Source organism: Armigeres subalbatus, chromosome 2 (assembly GCF_024139115.2).
Source record: "Armigeres subalbatus isolate Guangzhou_Male chromosome 2, GZ_Asu_2, whole genome shotgun sequence".
NCBI lineage: Eukaryota > Metazoa > Arthropoda > Insecta > Diptera > Culicidae > Armigeres > Armigeres subalbatus.
Genome location: NC_085140.1, coordinates 258,818,070 through 258,835,618, shown reverse-complemented (window position 1 = coordinate 258,835,618; position 17,549 = coordinate 258,818,070). Strand labels below are relative to the sequence as shown.

At 38.4% G+C, this 17,549-nt stretch overlaps 2 protein-coding genes across 2 annotated transcripts; one reads left to right on the top strand and one right to left on the bottom strand.

The window, feature by feature from the left end:
• The first annotated feature begins 11,092 nt into the window (after nucleotides 1-11,092).
• Nucleotides 11,093-13,361, top strand: LOC134212123 (U3 small nucleolar ribonucleoprotein protein MPP10). Its single transcript, XM_062689694.1, has 2 exons — nucleotides 11,093-11,346; nucleotides 11,413-13,361. The coding sequence occupies exons 1-2, from the start codon at nucleotides 11,246-11,248 to the stop codon at nucleotides 13,295-13,297; spliced, it is 1,986 nt and encodes a 661-aa protein (XP_062545678.1). The 5' UTR covers nucleotides 11,093-11,245; the 3' UTR covers nucleotides 13,298-13,361.
• A 2,843-nt stretch (nucleotides 13,362-16,204) lies between these two features.
• On the bottom strand, nucleotides 16,205-17,509 carry LOC134216230 (anamorsin homolog). The gene is made up of 5 exons (XM_062695178.1): nucleotides 17,250-17,509; nucleotides 16,986-17,183; nucleotides 16,662-16,844; nucleotides 16,478-16,602; nucleotides 16,205-16,417 (listed from the first exon to the last, which is right to left on the bottom strand). Exons 1-5 carry the CDS (start codon nucleotides 17,389-17,391, stop codon nucleotides 16,304-16,306), a joined length of 762 nt encoding a protein of 253 aa, XP_062551162.1. The 5' UTR covers nucleotides 17,392-17,509; the 3' UTR covers nucleotides 16,205-16,303.
• Between the last annotated feature and the right edge of the window lie 40 nt (nucleotides 17,510-17,549).

Here is a 17,549-nt window from a genome sequence, read left to right as displayed (position 1 = left end):
TATTAAACAGAAAGAGAATTTAGACTCTTTCTGTGACCAATTGAATCTATTGCAAATAAGCTGAAATGCACTTATTTACAACAAAAATTCCAGAGGATGTGGTAAACAACATGGTAAAGAAGGTTGCTGTGGATGCTCTAATTAATGGAGTATCCAACAGCGAAACGAAAATTATATTAAAAGCAGGAAATTTTGATACCGTGAAAGACGCCATTCAAAAAGTCCAAGAGAATAATTCAAACAATCAAACTTCTGCTACGTTTTCAATTTCAACACAAAGGCAGTATCATCGCGGTTGGAATAAACCATCTGGATTTCGAAGAAATAACATAAATAATTATCGACCCAAATTCAATAACAATACCAATAGCAACAATCATAATTATCGACCCTGTTTTGAGAACAATTTCAGAAATTATCAACGCGGTAATTCGCAGTCCAATCATAGAGGACGAGGACGACAATACAATAATCATAATAGCAATAGAAATCTTTCAGGCCGCATGCTAATAATGGGAGCAAATGAGGTGCATGTACCTTCTAATTATTCACAAGACTCTGATAGTACACATAATAACACGATTCATATGCAACCAACATCATTCAATCAACGAAATAATACTTTTTTAGAACATCAGGATGCTGTAACTCGGAGTCAGGATCAGCATCCAAACCGATTCTTTCAATGAATCTAACTGCAGCAATCTTTATTACTCGTTTCGTTCAGATGAATAATACGAGATGCACTTTTATCATTGATAGGGGAGCAGATATCTCAGTCTTCAAGTGGAGCGGGGTATCTCCTACCCAACATATAAACCAGACAAAAAGACATACAATAACTGGAGTAACAGATGGTATTTTAGAAACACTCGGTGAAACAGCAACTCTTTGAAAACTAGTAACGGACTAACTTTTCAGCATAGTTTCCAACTAGTACACGAGAATTTTCCAATCCCCACGAATGGTCTACTTGGAAGAGATTTCTTGATCAAGTACAAGTGCACCATTGATTATGAATATTGGTTATTAAATTTTAACTATGAAAATCTTTCGATTTCAATTCCAATAGAAGATAATTTGAATCGAACTATAGTTATACCACAGAGATGTGAAGTAATTAGGAACATCCAAACTATGCATATCCAAGAAGATATGGTTTTATTTTCGCAAGAAATTAAACCAGGAGTTTTTGTGGCAATTCAATAATATCGCCCAATAGTAAATACATAAAAATCATGAATACTACAAATTTTCCAGTCAATATAAATATTACAGATTTTAAACCATTCTTAGAGCCATTGAATAATTATGCGATGATGAATTTCAAAACCAAAAGTAATAATCAAAAGAGGACTACCCAAATTCTGGATGAATTGGATATGACCAATGTTCCTGAATATGCAAAAATGACCTCATAAGTCTCATAAAACAGTATGCTGATATATTTTCCTCCAAGATGAACCAATAACAACTAATAATTTTATGAACAAAATATAAACCTTACTGACAAAATACCTATCTATATTCCTAACTATAAAACTATTCATTCTCAAGGCGAGGAAATAGAAAACCAAATTGGCAAAATGCTGAAGGACAAATGTAATTGAACCTTCAATTTCTCCATATAACAATCCCATATTATTAGTGCCAAAGAAAAGCGAGGACAATACAAAGAAATGGCGCCTAGTGGTAGATTTTAGGCAACTAAATAAAAGATCCTTGCAGACAAATTTCCGCTGCCAAGGATTGATTCCATATTAGACCAACTAGGAAGAGCCAAATTCTTTACCGCTTTAGATTTGATGTCGGATTTCACCAAATCCCGTTGGAAAAATGTTCCAGAAAATTTACTTCATTTTCAACCCAATCTGGCCATTACCAGTTTACAAGGTTACCGTTTGGTCTAAACATTAGTCCAAATAGTTTCCAAAGAATGATGACAATTGCGATGGCTGGTTTAACACCAGAATGTGCTTTTGTATATATAGATGACATAATTGTTATTGGATGCTCAATGCAGCACCATTTGCAAAATTTGTCAAGAGTCTTTGAGCGACTAAGAAAGTATAATTTAAAGTTGAATCTAAGAAAATGTAAATTTTTTAATAGAGAAGTTACTTATCTAGGACATAGAATTACTGATAAAGGAATTCTACCGGACAGTACAAAATTTGAAACAATAAAAAACTACCCTGTACCGAAAAACAGTGATGAAGTTAGACGGTTTGTTGCTTTTTGTAACTACTACCGTAAGTTTGTGCCAAACTTCGCCACAATAGCTTATCCTTTAAACCAGTTACTTAAGAAAAATAAACTGTTTGAATGGACAGCTCAATGCAATGACTCATTCAATACTTTAAAATCATTTCTTATATCCCCTATGCTTTTACAATATCCAGATTTTAAAAGGGAGTTTATCTTAACGACCGATGCTTCAGATGTAGGGTGTGGAGCAGTTCTTTCCCAAATTGTCGAAGGAAATGATCTACCGATTGCATTCGCCAGTAAAAGTTTTACACCTGGCGAGAAAAATAAATCTGTCATCCTAAAAGAGCTTACAGCAATACACTGGGGGATGAACTACTTTAAAGCTTATTTGTATGGTCAAAAATTCGTCGTTCGAACAGACCATAGACCCTTAGTTTTTCTATTTAATATGAAAAACCCAACTTCAAAACTAACAAGAATGAGATTAGATTTAGAAGACTTTGATTTTAACATTGAATATATAAAAGGTAAAGCTAATGTAGGAGCAGATGCTTTATCGCGCATCGTGAAGACATCTGAAGAATTGAAGACAATGAACGTGCTTGTCGTAAACACTAGGTCTATGACAAGAAAACAGAAAGGAAGTAATACATTTAAGAAAAACGATGACTTAAAAGACAATAGTGAGATTGATCACCTTGCTATTTATACCACAGAAAACCCGACAGAAACGAGAAAACTACCAAAATTTCAAGTGACGACCACCAATAACATGATAATATTCACGATATATCGAGGAACGAGAAGGAAAGCAGTACTGCATCAATTTACAATCAAAATGAAAAGTCAAACGTTAGCGTTTGCACTTTCAATGTTAGAAAATGAGATGAAACAAAAAATATAAGTAAAATCGCGATATCAAGTCAAGACAAATTATTCGAAATGATACCTATACAAATGTTTAAAGAGTTATCTCTTAAAACACTTAATCAACTGCAAATTATCATTTACAATCCACCAAAGTTCATTAGTGAACCCGGTGTAATACAACAGATCTTGAGAAATTATCATGCAATCCCTACTGGAGGTCATATAGGACAGCATCGTCTGTACCTCAAATTAAGAGAAGTCTATACATGGACTAATATGAAAAGTTCTATTTCACAATTCATAAAGGCCTGTGAATTGTGCAAAAAGAACAAAATTATAAAACACACAAAAGAAAAATTTACCATTACTAGTACACCATCAAAACCATTCGAAGTGGTACAAATTGATACAATTGGTCCACTTCCAAGATCTAATAATATGAATCGATACGCTGTAACAATACAGTGCGAATTAACTAAATACATTGTGCTAATACCAATTCCAACTAAAGAAGCAAATATTATTGCTAAAGCTTTGGTTGAAAAATTTATTTTAATTTACGGGAAATTTATAGAATTAAAATCAGACCAAGGAACCGAATACAAAAATGAAATCCTCACGCAAATATGTAAATTACTTCAAATTAAACAAACATTTTCCACAGCCTATCATCCTCAAACTATTGGATCATTGGAAAGGAATCACAGGTGTTTGAATGAATACCTGCGCTCCTTTGTCAATGAGCATCAAACAGACTGGGATGATTGGTTACAGTATTATGCATTTGTTTACAATACAACTCCACATTCAGACCACGGGTTTACACCCTATGAATTAGTTTTTGGACTAAAGGCAAAACTACCACATGAGACACTCACAGACAAAATCGATCCAGTTTACAATATAGATCTCTATTCTCAAGAACTAAGATACAAACTTCAAAAATCTCATCAAATTGCGAACCAAAAGTTAGTACAACAAAAGAATATACGAAAAGAAAGTAATGATTCATCGGCAAATCCATTATTAATTCAAACAGGTGATATAGTTTTTCTAAAGAATGAAAACAGACGCAAACTAGATTCCTTTTACACAGGTCCATATAAAGTTAAAAGTATCAATAACCCGAATTGTGAAATCATAGATATGCAATCAAATCAATCAAATTTAGTTAACAAAAATAGACAAAGCAAATTTTAGGAAATATTCAACAAAAACAAAAAAAAAAAAAAAAAAATTTCTTGGACTAAATTTTTGATTTAAATAAAAAGTAATAATAACAATTTAAATACAGATGTCAAATGTTGTGAAGAAACTTGGGGCAAAGTTTTACATGTACACAACATGTTGACAACGCAGAATGATTTCGCTATACTGCATCATTCACCGGAAAGGGGATGATGTACTATAATAGACTTTCCCAGGACTATAAATTAGTCACTCTAATATTTTCTCAAGTTTCACATGTTTTCAAACCATAACAAATCCACCTCATTTATGATCCCAAGCAAGTGTGGTTATGCTTACTCATATTTCTTTTACAAGACATGTTCCATGAATTAATCTGGGACATGTCGTGTCACAGTTAATCAATTATTGCCCACATTCCATAAAACACAAGTGTAGCAATTCGACTCCTTACATTGTTCCAAACGTTGTAACATTTTCAAAACACTTACCTCCCAGCCAATGAGTTAGTCATAAATCGGTACCGCAATGCACCATCAGACAAACGGTCCCATGGTGTCATATTGCATTTACATAACCCTCAATAAGCTATGCATTCTTATGCTTTCATATTAACTCCTCTTCGGTGCTGATCTATGCCAACAGCACATAGCTTGAGCCATACCAGTGTCACACTAAGTGTACACGTATTGGTATTTAACTATGTACCCTTCTTTTCTCTGATTGGACAACTAGTCAATAAGCTCCGGGTTTCTCTCCGCCTCCTACTATAGTACTAGAATTAAGTATCGAACAAACTGTAACTGTACTAGAATTAAGAACCAATCTAATTGTAACAAAGTTTCAATAAATTCATTCGATGAACAGCATTCAACAAGTGTAGTAGATGTTTTATTCCAGTTAAAAAGAAGTGCCTTCTCCAAGCATAGTTTACTGTGCTATCAGCGGCCGTCTGAGTGTATTGTGTTGTTATGAAGTGAGGGTTCGATTCCCGCTCCAAGGCTGGAAACTCTTCGATATGCAAAATATTCTTCACCAGTCTACCAAGCATTGTCCGTTGTCTTACAAAATATGTTCAGTCTGATCAATCACTGTGCATTTTCGCATTCTTCGGATTTTGAAGACGTTTTCCTGCTTGTAGATTTGTAGACCTTTGCAGATTTAAGGATACTCCAAAATGATTTTTCACATTTTCTGATATCCCATGTTTTTAGATACTAGAGCTTCGATTGGATTATTATCATTATCTAAACTTTACAGAATATCTTCAGATACGTTCAACTCCGTTAATCATACAAATTCTTAATATTCCCACATTCTTTGAACCATCTCAACTACTTCAGATTCCTTAGATTTCGTTATTCAGAGTTTGACACATTATTTCAACTTTTGTTGATTTTTCAGTACATATACGGAAATGATTCTCAAAATTATTTAAACCTCCATTCTCCAAGTTCAGTAGACCCTCTAGAGTGCCCAAGATTTTTTTCTTCTGGTTTTTCGGATCTGGACCATTCTTTTGAATCCAATTTCTTACGAATTCCATAACTTATCCAGAATTTACAGATTCATCATGTGGGAATGCATGACATTTTCCGGGCAATTCGGGTCAAGCAGGCTGAGTCCGGGACTGTCCTGCATAATCCGAGACGTCTGTACACTTCATGTTAAAATTAGTAAAACAATTGTTGGATTTATCTGTGCTGTTGAGTATTACTTACACAAAAAAAATCTTTCTTTTTGATCGATAATTAAATATAAAACACTTTAGAAGTGTTCTTGTACGTGATGACATAATCATTTAATCGTTCGGAAATAATTAGTTCAGATATAAATAGAAAATATGTTGACGTTTCTTTTAAAATAAATAATTACAACAAACTAAGAAAAAAGATCAGCGTTCCAAACTTGTTTTAAACTCAGAATTTAAAAAGCTGATAATGGCAAAAGAAAATGATTTAGGTCATCAAGTATAACCAGGACAAACAGTTACAATATTTTTATAAATATATGCCTACTGAACAAATCATTTAGTAAATTTAGTGATATAAATTTGTAAAATAAGTAGTTTTAATAAAAATGGAATATACAAATATATCGCCGAAGTAAACGTTCATTGGTCGCTTTCATATTCCAACAAGAAAAAAAAAACATTTTCTTATTATGTTTTAACGTCAATAATTGGTAGTGACCGCAACCAGATGGCGCCATTGTATGCGTTACTAGCATTGCTTGCATTCAAATTTGCTTTGCGCTGTACCTGTAACGTTGTATACAACGGGCGCAGAGCAGGGTACGTATCAGCGTAGAATCATCATTGCTTGGGTAATACCACCATGATTCTGGGTGACAGATATATGATTTTATGCTGTACAGTGATTTCTGCATCATATATCTGTCACAAGTATTACCAAGGTTTTCCACGTTGTACCAGCATGGTACAAGGTGACACACTAGTGGTACAACTTGTACCATGGTACGAATTCCACCAGTGTGTCATTAGTATTACACTCAACCAAGAAAACTAGTGATAACCATACGAATATCTTATGTTTTTTTGCTATAAGAATTATAACTATAGTAATATTAACTATACACAGAGAAAAATAAAATTGGGATTTTTACTACTTTCAACTTTTATTTCAACAAGAGCCAAATATTGGTAATTTTCAATGCTAAAACATTAAACTTAAAAGAAAACTTGTCAATATGAATAATTAATTCAAAAATCAAAACTTTGTTTTTCACAGTGTAAGTTGTTGAACTAAGCAACGACGGTTTAGTCATTTTACCATTATGTAAAGGTTTCTGGCAACACAATTCCGGATTGATGATTGTTATTGTTTGGCAACTGGAGAGCAACACCATCACGAAAATAGAGATGAGTGACGTTTAACGCTCGCACACTGATGTGCAATTCGGCATGTGTAAATACATGTTAGTTTTCCTACTGCTCATAACCTCAAAATTGATCGAGTCATCACGATGGTTGCGAAGGAGTCAAAAATATATGGAAATATACTCATTTTTACCCAAACTTTGCTGAGTAGCACCATCTAGGAGTGTTTGTTTTCCTTTTATCGCCACTCACACATTCGGACGTGAGAATCTCAATGGGAAAACAAACGGACGAGGTTTTCTTATTTGATTATATGTACCGATTGTTGGCATAGTGATGATTTCGAATTCAATGATGTAACTATGGTAATCAGCGATTGTTATTTTTTCACTCATTTCAGTATAATACCTTTTAGTAATAAAGACGCTTGTACTAACTGTAGCTGCGTTATTTACTCCTCTTCCTAATCGTACTGCTCAATAGGTTATGGGCCCAGGGAAGTAAAAACCAGTTGCGTTGTATATATTGTGGTCGTGTATAACTAAAATAACTGAAAAGGAACCGTGGTTTTATGTGATTCATAGACGGTAGAAGAGAAATTGATATGAAACTGAAGGCGGTTGCTGTTCGTTTGAATTTTGGTAACTACGACATCGTGCAAAAAAAATACCAAACAATTACTGGTTCGCGAAGGTTTGTGTCGTGTGGTTGTCAATGCTCTACCACCGAAAACAGAAAGGACAGAAGCATGGATTGACAAGGACGAGCGCAGCCGCCACAATTGGTTACTTGGTGGAGAGTAGCCAATTGCAACTCATCAAGAACGCCTCGTCAGCCAAAGAATCGTGGGACATCCTTCATGACTATCACGTGAAGCAAACATCGGCTGGTAGAGTAGGATTATTGAAGCGCATGAGTCGGTTAGAGCTGGAAGAGCAAGGTAATGTAGAAGAACATTTGATCGCAATGGACGCGATGTTTGACAAGCTAGCGGAAGTAGGATGTGACATGGCAGATGAGTTGAAAGGTGCGTTCATACTGGCGAGTTTACCAGAGTCATATGATGGTTTTGTGACGGTAATGGAAGGGATAGATGGAGGATATACCATGAAATCATTGAAATCCAAGCTTTTGAACGAGTACTATAAGCGTCAGCAGAAAGTTTCGATTAAGGAGGAGAAAGCGATGAAGGTTGTGCACAAAACGGAGCGTCAATTCCCAGGACTGTGGAACGACCAGCGAGTGTGCTTTGAATGCGGGAAGACCGGACATATACGGAAGGGATGTTACAAGTATCTAGCAAGATTGGCAGAGGAACAGCAGGTGGAGTCTTGTACGAAAAATGAACGAACCGATGAACGAGCGCAGGCAAGAACATCAAGTGTGAAGATCGCAGTTCAGGAGGAGACTGGTCATAGTCGATCGATCTGTTTCTCTGCAGTCGAATATGAGCATGCGGATCAGAGATGGGTGATAGATTCTGGAGCATCACGTCATATGACATCGGATAGAAAGTTTTTTACAAGCATTAAACAACGAAGGGACGTTATCAAACTTGCGGATGGAAGAGAGTTGGTGTCTATCGGAGTCGGAGATGGTGTCCTAATCGCCATAGGTGATGACGGCAAGGCAACTAAAGTGAAACTAAATGATGTTCTATTTGTTCCCAAATTAAATACTAGTCTCATTTTCGTTAGATTGATTATAGAATCGGTAGCTGATGTTAAGTTTGGATCGAAACATTGTTTTATTGATAATAACGGCAAAAATATCTTGTTAGGAACCATGGTAGGTGGCATCTATAAGCTAAATGAGTTTATGTAATGAAATAGAAACATCAAGGAGGAGTGTTGGCATAGTGATGATTTCGAATTCAATGATGTAACTATGGTAATCAGCGATTGTTATTTTTTCACTCATTTCAGTATTATACCTTTTAGTAATAAAGACGCTTGTACTAACTGCAGCTGCGTTCTTTACTTTCCTTCCTGATTGTACTGCTCAACACCGATCAAATTCGGTAACAGCGTAAAAGAAAAGCACGGAATACACGGCGGCATACACGGTGACAACACATCCTGCAAAATCAAAGATCCCATAGGATTTTGGCAACATAGGATTCGAGCTGATGCAATTCGTGGTTCATTCGCCTCCTCCACGTACCGTCCGCCATCTGCCATAGATGGTACGCAGCACTTTCCTTTCGAAAACTCCAAGTGCGCGTTGGTCCTCCACGAGCATCGTCCAGGTCTCGTGTCCGTAGAGGACTACCGGTCTAATTAGAGTTTTGTCAGTTTGGTACGGCGGCGAACTCTATTCGATCGGAGCGTCATGATGCGTCTCTGAATTTCTCTGCTGGTACCATTTTCGGCAATCACCAGTGAGCCCAAGTACACAAATTATTCTACCACCTCGATTTCGTCACCACCGATGCAAACTCGCGGTGGGTGGCTCACATTGTCTTCTCTTGAACCTCTTCCTATCATGTACTTCGTCTTCGACGTGTTGATGACTAATCCGATCCGCTTAGCTTCCCTCTTCAGTCTGATGTAGGCTTCCTCCATCTTCTCAAAGTTACGTGCCATAATATCTATGTCGTCGGCGAAACCAAATAGCTGGACGGACTTATTGAAAATTGTACCACTCGTGTTAATCCCTGCCCTTCGTATTACCCCTTCCAAAGCGATGTTGAATAGCAGACACGAAAGACCATCACCTTGCCGTAACCCTCTGCGGGTTTCGAAGGGACTCGAGAATGCACCTGAAACTCGAACTACGCACATCACCCGATCCATCGTCGCTTTGATCAACCCAGTTTATCCGGACAACCGTGTTGGTGCATTAGCTGCCACAGCTGGTCCCGATCGATTGTATCATATGCGGCTTTGAAGTCGATGAATAGATGATGTGTGGGCACGTTGTATTCGCGGCATTTCTGCAGTACTTGGCGAATGGCGAACACCTGGTCCGTGGTGGAGCGTTCGCCCATAAAACCCGCCTGGTACTGCCCCACGAACTCCCTTGCAGTTGGTGCTAGTCGACGGCATAAAATTTGGGAGAGTACCGTAACGTAACTTATAACATATTTTTACAGGTCTGCGGCCAAATTATCCGGAACCATCTCCTCATGCCAGCAGTAGCCGGACGAAGGACGTTTTACCCTATCTATTGAAATACAGGTTCGATATGGGCGGAAATGACACCATTTCAAAGATGAAAGTCTTATTTATGAAATAGAAATTCGAAATGAGCTTCAGTTATTGATAAATCAGTGGAATTTGCCATTTTCTGAAATGAAAATATTCTTTGTTTTGGACAGGGCAACATATTTTGGACCCCCAAATGTACACATTTTGGACACCCCCAATTTAGTCTCTTCAAAGTCGAATTTCAAATTTGTCAATTGAGTCGAAGCCAAGTCTTATCTTTCCATTGGCATGCATCAATGAGAAGATTCCTGCGTTTTAAATTCACAATTTCGATAAAAACTTATTGTGTACGTTCTGAGATTTTCAGTGATGTATACTTGTAAGCGTAACGCATTGTAACGCTCGCCTTGTTGAACAAACTAATTTCATCTAAATATCGCTTTTTCCGCACGGGAAACCAGTGAAATAGATGCTGATCAATATTAATTTCCTGAAGCCAATGGGGGAATTAGCAGCGGCATTGCTTTTAGTTCAGAAATCAGAAAAATGTCGCCAGGAGGGTCCAAAATGTGTAGGGGTCCAAATCAAGTTGGTTACCCTAAATACATTTTGGACCGATTTCTTCATCTCCGCTAGTGCTTAAGCCAGTTTTAAACGTATGGGTAAGGCTCTATCGGCTAAATCGGCTCTTGAGTTTAATCAGGTTTGCGGTTACGGTCAGGTACATGCGGTGTAAAATCTGTAGACCAACTAAACCCACCCCGCTAATTGATGACTGATACTGATGAATAATGAATAATGACACATCATTAGAAGCTTTATTTACTTGTGAAACGTCAACATAAAAACATGCGAGCCACGAGCGATTCGTTCGAAACTGGATGGAACACATTGTGTTAATATTTTTTTGATACTAAACTAATGTACAATTATCGCCTACATTTTACTAATTTCAATTAAATACCTGGCTTGGTAAATAGCAGAAATAATGGTGAAGATAAGCAATGGCACAACACCGCTGAAAAAAGGACTGAAATCAGCGTTGAAACACTTTCGCAGTCATACAAAAAATCCGGAGGTTTATCTAACGTGAGTGCTAAAAACTATCAGGAACCTATTTAGAGAAATTTCTAAGATCACATTAAAAAATTACAGAGCACAATCAACGCGATCAGAGAAGATAAAATCACTTGTTAAATCGTTATACGATCATGCAAATGGGCTGGATGTGGAAACTGCCGGAAGCAAACCCTATCTTGATGAGCTGGTCGTGGATGAAATGGACGAGGAACAAATTTGGCAGCAGCTGGAGCTGAAAAACGAACAACTGCTGGACAATAATCTTCCCAAAACGTCAAAGTTACTCTCAGCCAGCGAAAAAAGGTTCCAGTTGCTGTTCCGAACTGAAGATGGAGATGCAGATGAAATGGACATTCGAGCGGAAGATGACGAGATGGAAGGCGAAAGCGAGTTGGAAGAACAGGAAGAAATTACTCCCAATAAACGAAAAAAGACCAAAACACAGGGGACAAAGAAAAACAAAAAGAAATCTATTGTGGATGATGAGTTCTTTAAACTAGACGACATGGCTCGATTCCTAGATGAAGAAGACGCCCGCGAAATGAGACGACAAGCGGGCAAGCCGGAAAAGAATCCATTGATCGAGATTGATTATTTCAGTGAAAACGTAGGAGATGATGAAGACAGCGATTCAGAGGACATGAAATACGCTGACTTTTTCGAAGATGATGAGGAAGATAGTGAGAGCGAGCCGGAATCAATCCAAGAACAACAGGATAATCAAATGAGTGCTGGAACTGAAAATTCCGAAGCTGAAGATGATGAAGAAAAGGTAGAAGATGAGCAAGAATCGGAAGACGAAGTAGAACGTAACCGCCGACTGCGCTTTGAGCTGTATAATAGCTCAGGCGATTTTTTGCCGGGAAAATATTCTAAGAAATCGAATAATATTTTGTCTGAGTCGGTTGAAGACGATGAGGAAAAAAATGAAGAAGCAGAGCATGAAGAAAAAGAGCAAAAAGAGGAAGGCCAGAAATCATCTTTCGAGTTGAGACAAGAGAAGCTTCAGCAGAAGATTAAAAAAATGGAGAACAAATTATTAGAAGACAAACCTTGGCAATTGAAGGGTGAAATTTCTGCTGATACTCGACCTCAGAATTCTCTGCTAGAAGAAGTGTTGGAGTTTGAATCCACTACTCGTCCTGCGCCGGTGGTGACCGAAGAAACCACGATGCGTCTCGAGGATATCATAAAGCAGCGAATAAAAAACAAAGCTTTCGACGACGTTGAGCGAAAAATACGTCCACCAGACAATCCACGAGAATACCGAAAACAATTGGTTCTTGATTCCGAAAAAAGCAAAGAATCGTTGGCTCAAATATACGAAAAGGACTATCTGAAACAGTTGAAAGAAGCCAATCCAGATGCACAGGATACCGAAGAGGAGGAACCAAAAGATCACATACAAATACGTGGTCAAATGAAAACCCTTCTCGCTCAGTTGGATGCGTTGTCGAACTTCCATTACACCCCACGTCCTGCCGTTCCGGATTTGAAAATTATCACCAACACTCCGGCCATCAACATGGAAGAGGTAGCTCCGGTAGCCACGAGCAATGCCACTCTACTAGCACCAGAAGAAGTGCATAACCGACCGAAAGGAGACGTCATGTCCAAAGGAGAACGCACTAAGACCGATAAAAACCGCGAACGCCGGCTGAAGAAGCGTTTCCAGCGGGAAAAGTTTCAACGGCAAGCGGAAAAGGAGCAAAAACAGCTGGAAAAGGGCCACAAACCGAAAGGCAAAGACCTTCACGAGAAGTTGGTGAAAAAGGTTTCTCAAGCGAAGAACGTCAGCACCATGGCGGAGACCAAGGGGGTAGCCAAGTCGTCGACCGCATTCTTCTCGCAGCTGCAGGATGAAGTCAGCTCGCAAATCAAGAGCAAAGCGAACGGGGATCGAAAAAAGTCCAAAAACAAAGGTGCCAATGGATTGCAGGCAACACATATTAAGCTGTAATGTTTACAAAGTACATTGTAGTGTAATGTTTTCAATTATAAAAGAATAATTAAGAAATTTTAAATGGGTATGTGTAATTGCGATGATGACCATGTTTGTTCCTGTGTGTATCTACTTTTCAATGACTTGGTCACGATTTTAAGTCTATTCACTAACAGGCCCCAATTTGCTTTCAAAAGTCATTAAAGTCACTATTTTTGCACCGTCGGTTGTAAAAAAGTTCGAAAGAAAAACTCATTTGTACCCACTATAATTATTACCAACCAAATCAAATATAAATCTGGTATCAATATATGAAATAGGTATAAGAAATATACACCGATAAAGATCCAAGTGTATTGTAAAAATCTCCAAGTCAACAATTTTGTTCTTGTTCACGAAGTACTGACCTTGGATACAGAGTACAGAATTGAAGAGTATTGAAACCAATTTTATTTATTTAAAATAGATGGCTGTAGGTGAGCATAAATAATATTATAGTAAAACCAACTTCAGCTGCATCACACAACAATTAAACCATCTATGATTGTCAAATCCGCCTTGTAGGAATAATAGTCTTGAAAAACGAAGTGAGAACTGAGAAGCAGATAGATACGTCAGGCTACATACATGGCGTTTTGACCGTGCATAAAAAACAGCCTTTGAAAAATCGAATTGCAGACTCAGTGCCAGTGGACTGCTTTAACCTGTCTAAGGTCACATACGACATTCTGCCACAGCTCATTTCTTTTCACTGAATCCTGCTTTTTGGAATCAATGAGCAGACGGTGAGTCTGCAAGTAAAGTTGTACTCCCGGAATTTATCAAGGATCATCATCATTTATCAGGATAAGCATCTGATCTGTCGTTGATCGGCCCTCACGGAAACTGGCCTGGTATTCGCCGACAAAGAACTTCTCAAGCGGTCTCAGTCTGTTAAACAGAATACGCGACAAAATTTTGTACGCCGAGTTCGGAAGGGTGATCCCTCTGGCCTCTGTAATTGGCACACTCTAGTCTGTGCCCATTCTGATAGATTGGGCATATGAGGCATCCAACCAGCCGGCAAGCAGTTCTTCATCCTCCCATATTTTCTGGATACTGTGGTGGATTGGTTGATGCAGCTGCCCACTCCCGCGTTTGAGAAGCTTGACCGGGATCTCGTCCTTCCCAGCAGCTTTACTGTTTTCAGCTCGTTTAGAGCCTTCTTTACCGTGTCCAGCATTGGTGGTTCCACAGCTTGACCGTCGCCGACTATCTCCGTCCTGCTTCTTAATACACCTTCATTTTCACCGTTCGACAAATCTTCGAAGTGCTTCTTCCACCTGGCTGCGACCATAATCTTGTCTGTCAGTCAATATTTGAATCCAAAAGAGAATGAAAAAGTCTATCACTTATCATCTCTGTATACATATACGATATGTAGCATACTGCGAGGGACTTTTCTCGCAAGCTATCATGATAAAGAACTGATTCGGGAGGCTATACCTAGTAATAAATAAATTTCTTTTAAAAAGCTTCAAACGCGAGGAGCACTGGTTCTGATGATGCATTACACAGCTGTGCGGTCCCCATCACAAAATTAATGAGAACAAAGCAATCACCACGAGAACGAGAACAAAGCAAAGAATCATCACTTCTCTGTGGAAGCTGCCTATCAGATTCTGTTTGTCCCATCTTAGCTAGGTTTCCTATTCATATGAGACAGATATGTGATTACAGGCAGTATACAAGTTTGATAAATTTGTTACCATGGTTTGTTATCATTCGGAACAGTTTTCTGCCTTTCTTTTATCAATGTTCGCTATCTTTTGAGAGCGATTTCTTCAAACCTTGCTATCAGCTAATTCCTCTCTTGGCCATTGCACGTGGCGGGCACTGGCGCAGTCTTAAGAGCCCCGCACATACCATACGTTTGCGTTGCGTTTGACACATTTCCCTGCCTGTCAAACTGTCAAACGCAACACAAACGTATCCTATGTGCGGGGCTCTTTATACCGCACGTAAAACAGTTGCGTAAAACCTCCGCATATTGTTTATATCAATGTTGGTCCGTCGATCAGCACGTGGTCTATCTGTGAGCAAGTATCTGCACTCGGATGTTGCCAGGTGAGTTTGCGGATATTCTTACATGCGAAGTAGGTACACTATCCGTTCGATAACTGCAACATGTTTACTTTTCAATTAGCGAATGGCACTCAATTAAAAAATAGAGATAGTCGTTCGAATGCTTCTTCCATTTCAGTGACATGCCGCTCCATATTGTCGCCTTCAGAGTACCGTTTCAATATGAGATTTGTCAGGTACGAGACTTTCGAAGTAAGGGTAGGTTCCTCAAAATGAGTCTTCAGCTTTCCCTCAGGCTTCTTTTGCCGTGGTCGTTTGCTTAATGAGTCCTTGTTGGGACCGTTGATTGCCTTGATCCCAACTGGCTACATCTCCTTCCATAAAACCTCGCGAATGAGGAGTAATTTCATGCTGTACTTCTTATAGTTTAGTATTCCTAACTTCTCCATCCGGCGTGTGATGTGAAATGTGCACCACTCCTGGGCCCATAACCTCTCGGAGTAAAACAAATGGTGACTAGTCGAGGCTTCCCTAACAGAAGTGCCATTCACGTGGTTAGAGGTAGTGCTAATTTTTGTCGGCGGCGGCGTTTTCTGCGTCACGCCGAAATCAATTCCAGCCGCCAGCGTTTCTTAAAAAAAATTCTGTATTTTTTCGGGATACTTTCGAAGACATTAACAAGAGAATACTTTGAATTTCGCCGAATTTTTACGGGAAATTATTCTGAACTTCTTCTATAAGAAAATATTTGCAATATTCACGGAAAGTTCCAGTTAGACATATTGCAATCACTTATCTAATTATCCACTGATTATCAGTGCAACTGAAGTAAGGGAAGTCATCCAAATAACTGTAAGTATATCAGTTCTATCAACGCTACATTGATAAGGTATTAAACTCAAGTGTTTATCAAAATCATTCTTCGAAGCGTAGTTATTATCAAAATACCTGAAAATTCCATTAAATATCTGCACGCATTTGGGTATCCGTCAGCAAAATTTTCTCTCCTGGTTTGAAAGCCGGCATGCCAAGGTACGGACAGGTAGCGCAACGGAACGCATCTCCTAGGTAGCACTGTAAAAAAACATGGATGAGATAGTTTTATTAGATAATGTCAAAACAAAAGTATCCTACGCTTCCACATGAGGATTTGGCTTCACTTGTCTGCACGGTAGCTCCCTTCGATTCAGCATTTAGCTCTTCAGCCAGGCCACAAGAGCAGTCCTTGCAAGCTTTGCGCTTACCGGTCGTTCCGCATACTAAAATATCATTTTGAACATTTATATTTCACATAGGAAGTTATTTCAAATGCATTTACCTCTCAATGATTCTGCCGTTGGTTTAATTTTGTCTTCCTCGTCTAGTAATTCGTCGGCATCGATGCGTTCATCCTCCTCATCATCGACATCGAGTTTCCAAACGGCTGCTACTTTTGCTTTGTTACCTCCCAACGAGAGCTTTGCCGCTGATCCCACCTCATAGTTAGGTTTTTCTCCGATCACTGTGTAAAAAGTGAAGAAAAACATAACAATTAATATGAACTTAATTATATTACATGCATCAGTCTACAAAATCAGCTACAACCGCGGTTAGCATCAAAAATAAATCGTACGTGACAAGATGATAATAATTTGATACAAACCATTTCCATTCTCTGATGTTATGTTGATAAAGCCAGACAATAGCAGGTTCGAACGAGTAGTATCGGCATTAGCTGAGTCATCCTTGAACACTACTTTTCCTTTCGGTTTCACCAGCTTAAGTAAATGGGAAGCCAGTTCGGCATTTGCCGAGTAAACGTTTGCCAGCACCACATCGAACTGTGATTGGCCATAACCAGCTAGAACAAAATCAAGGAAGTTGCTTTATGAACTAGTCAGTTCTTTCAAGTTTTCGAAGCCTTCACCTAGCAGGACACGATCGGCATTCTCCACGTTCACCTGAACGTTTGGAATGGTTTTCAGTTGATTCACTTCCTGTTCAATGTCGGCGCTGATAGTTCCGCTCCATATGTAAAGAACGTGATTATTCGTCTGTATGAAATTCATTTTCAAAACTCAAGAATGGAAAATGTTGAAAATTGCAAAAATAATATTGAAGAATAAATTGTGATGCAAAAAAGACACTGAGCGCTCTGGACTGGACTGAAGACTGAACTGACGGACCAAAGGACTGAAAGATGAAAAAACGGAAAAAACAGACAAAA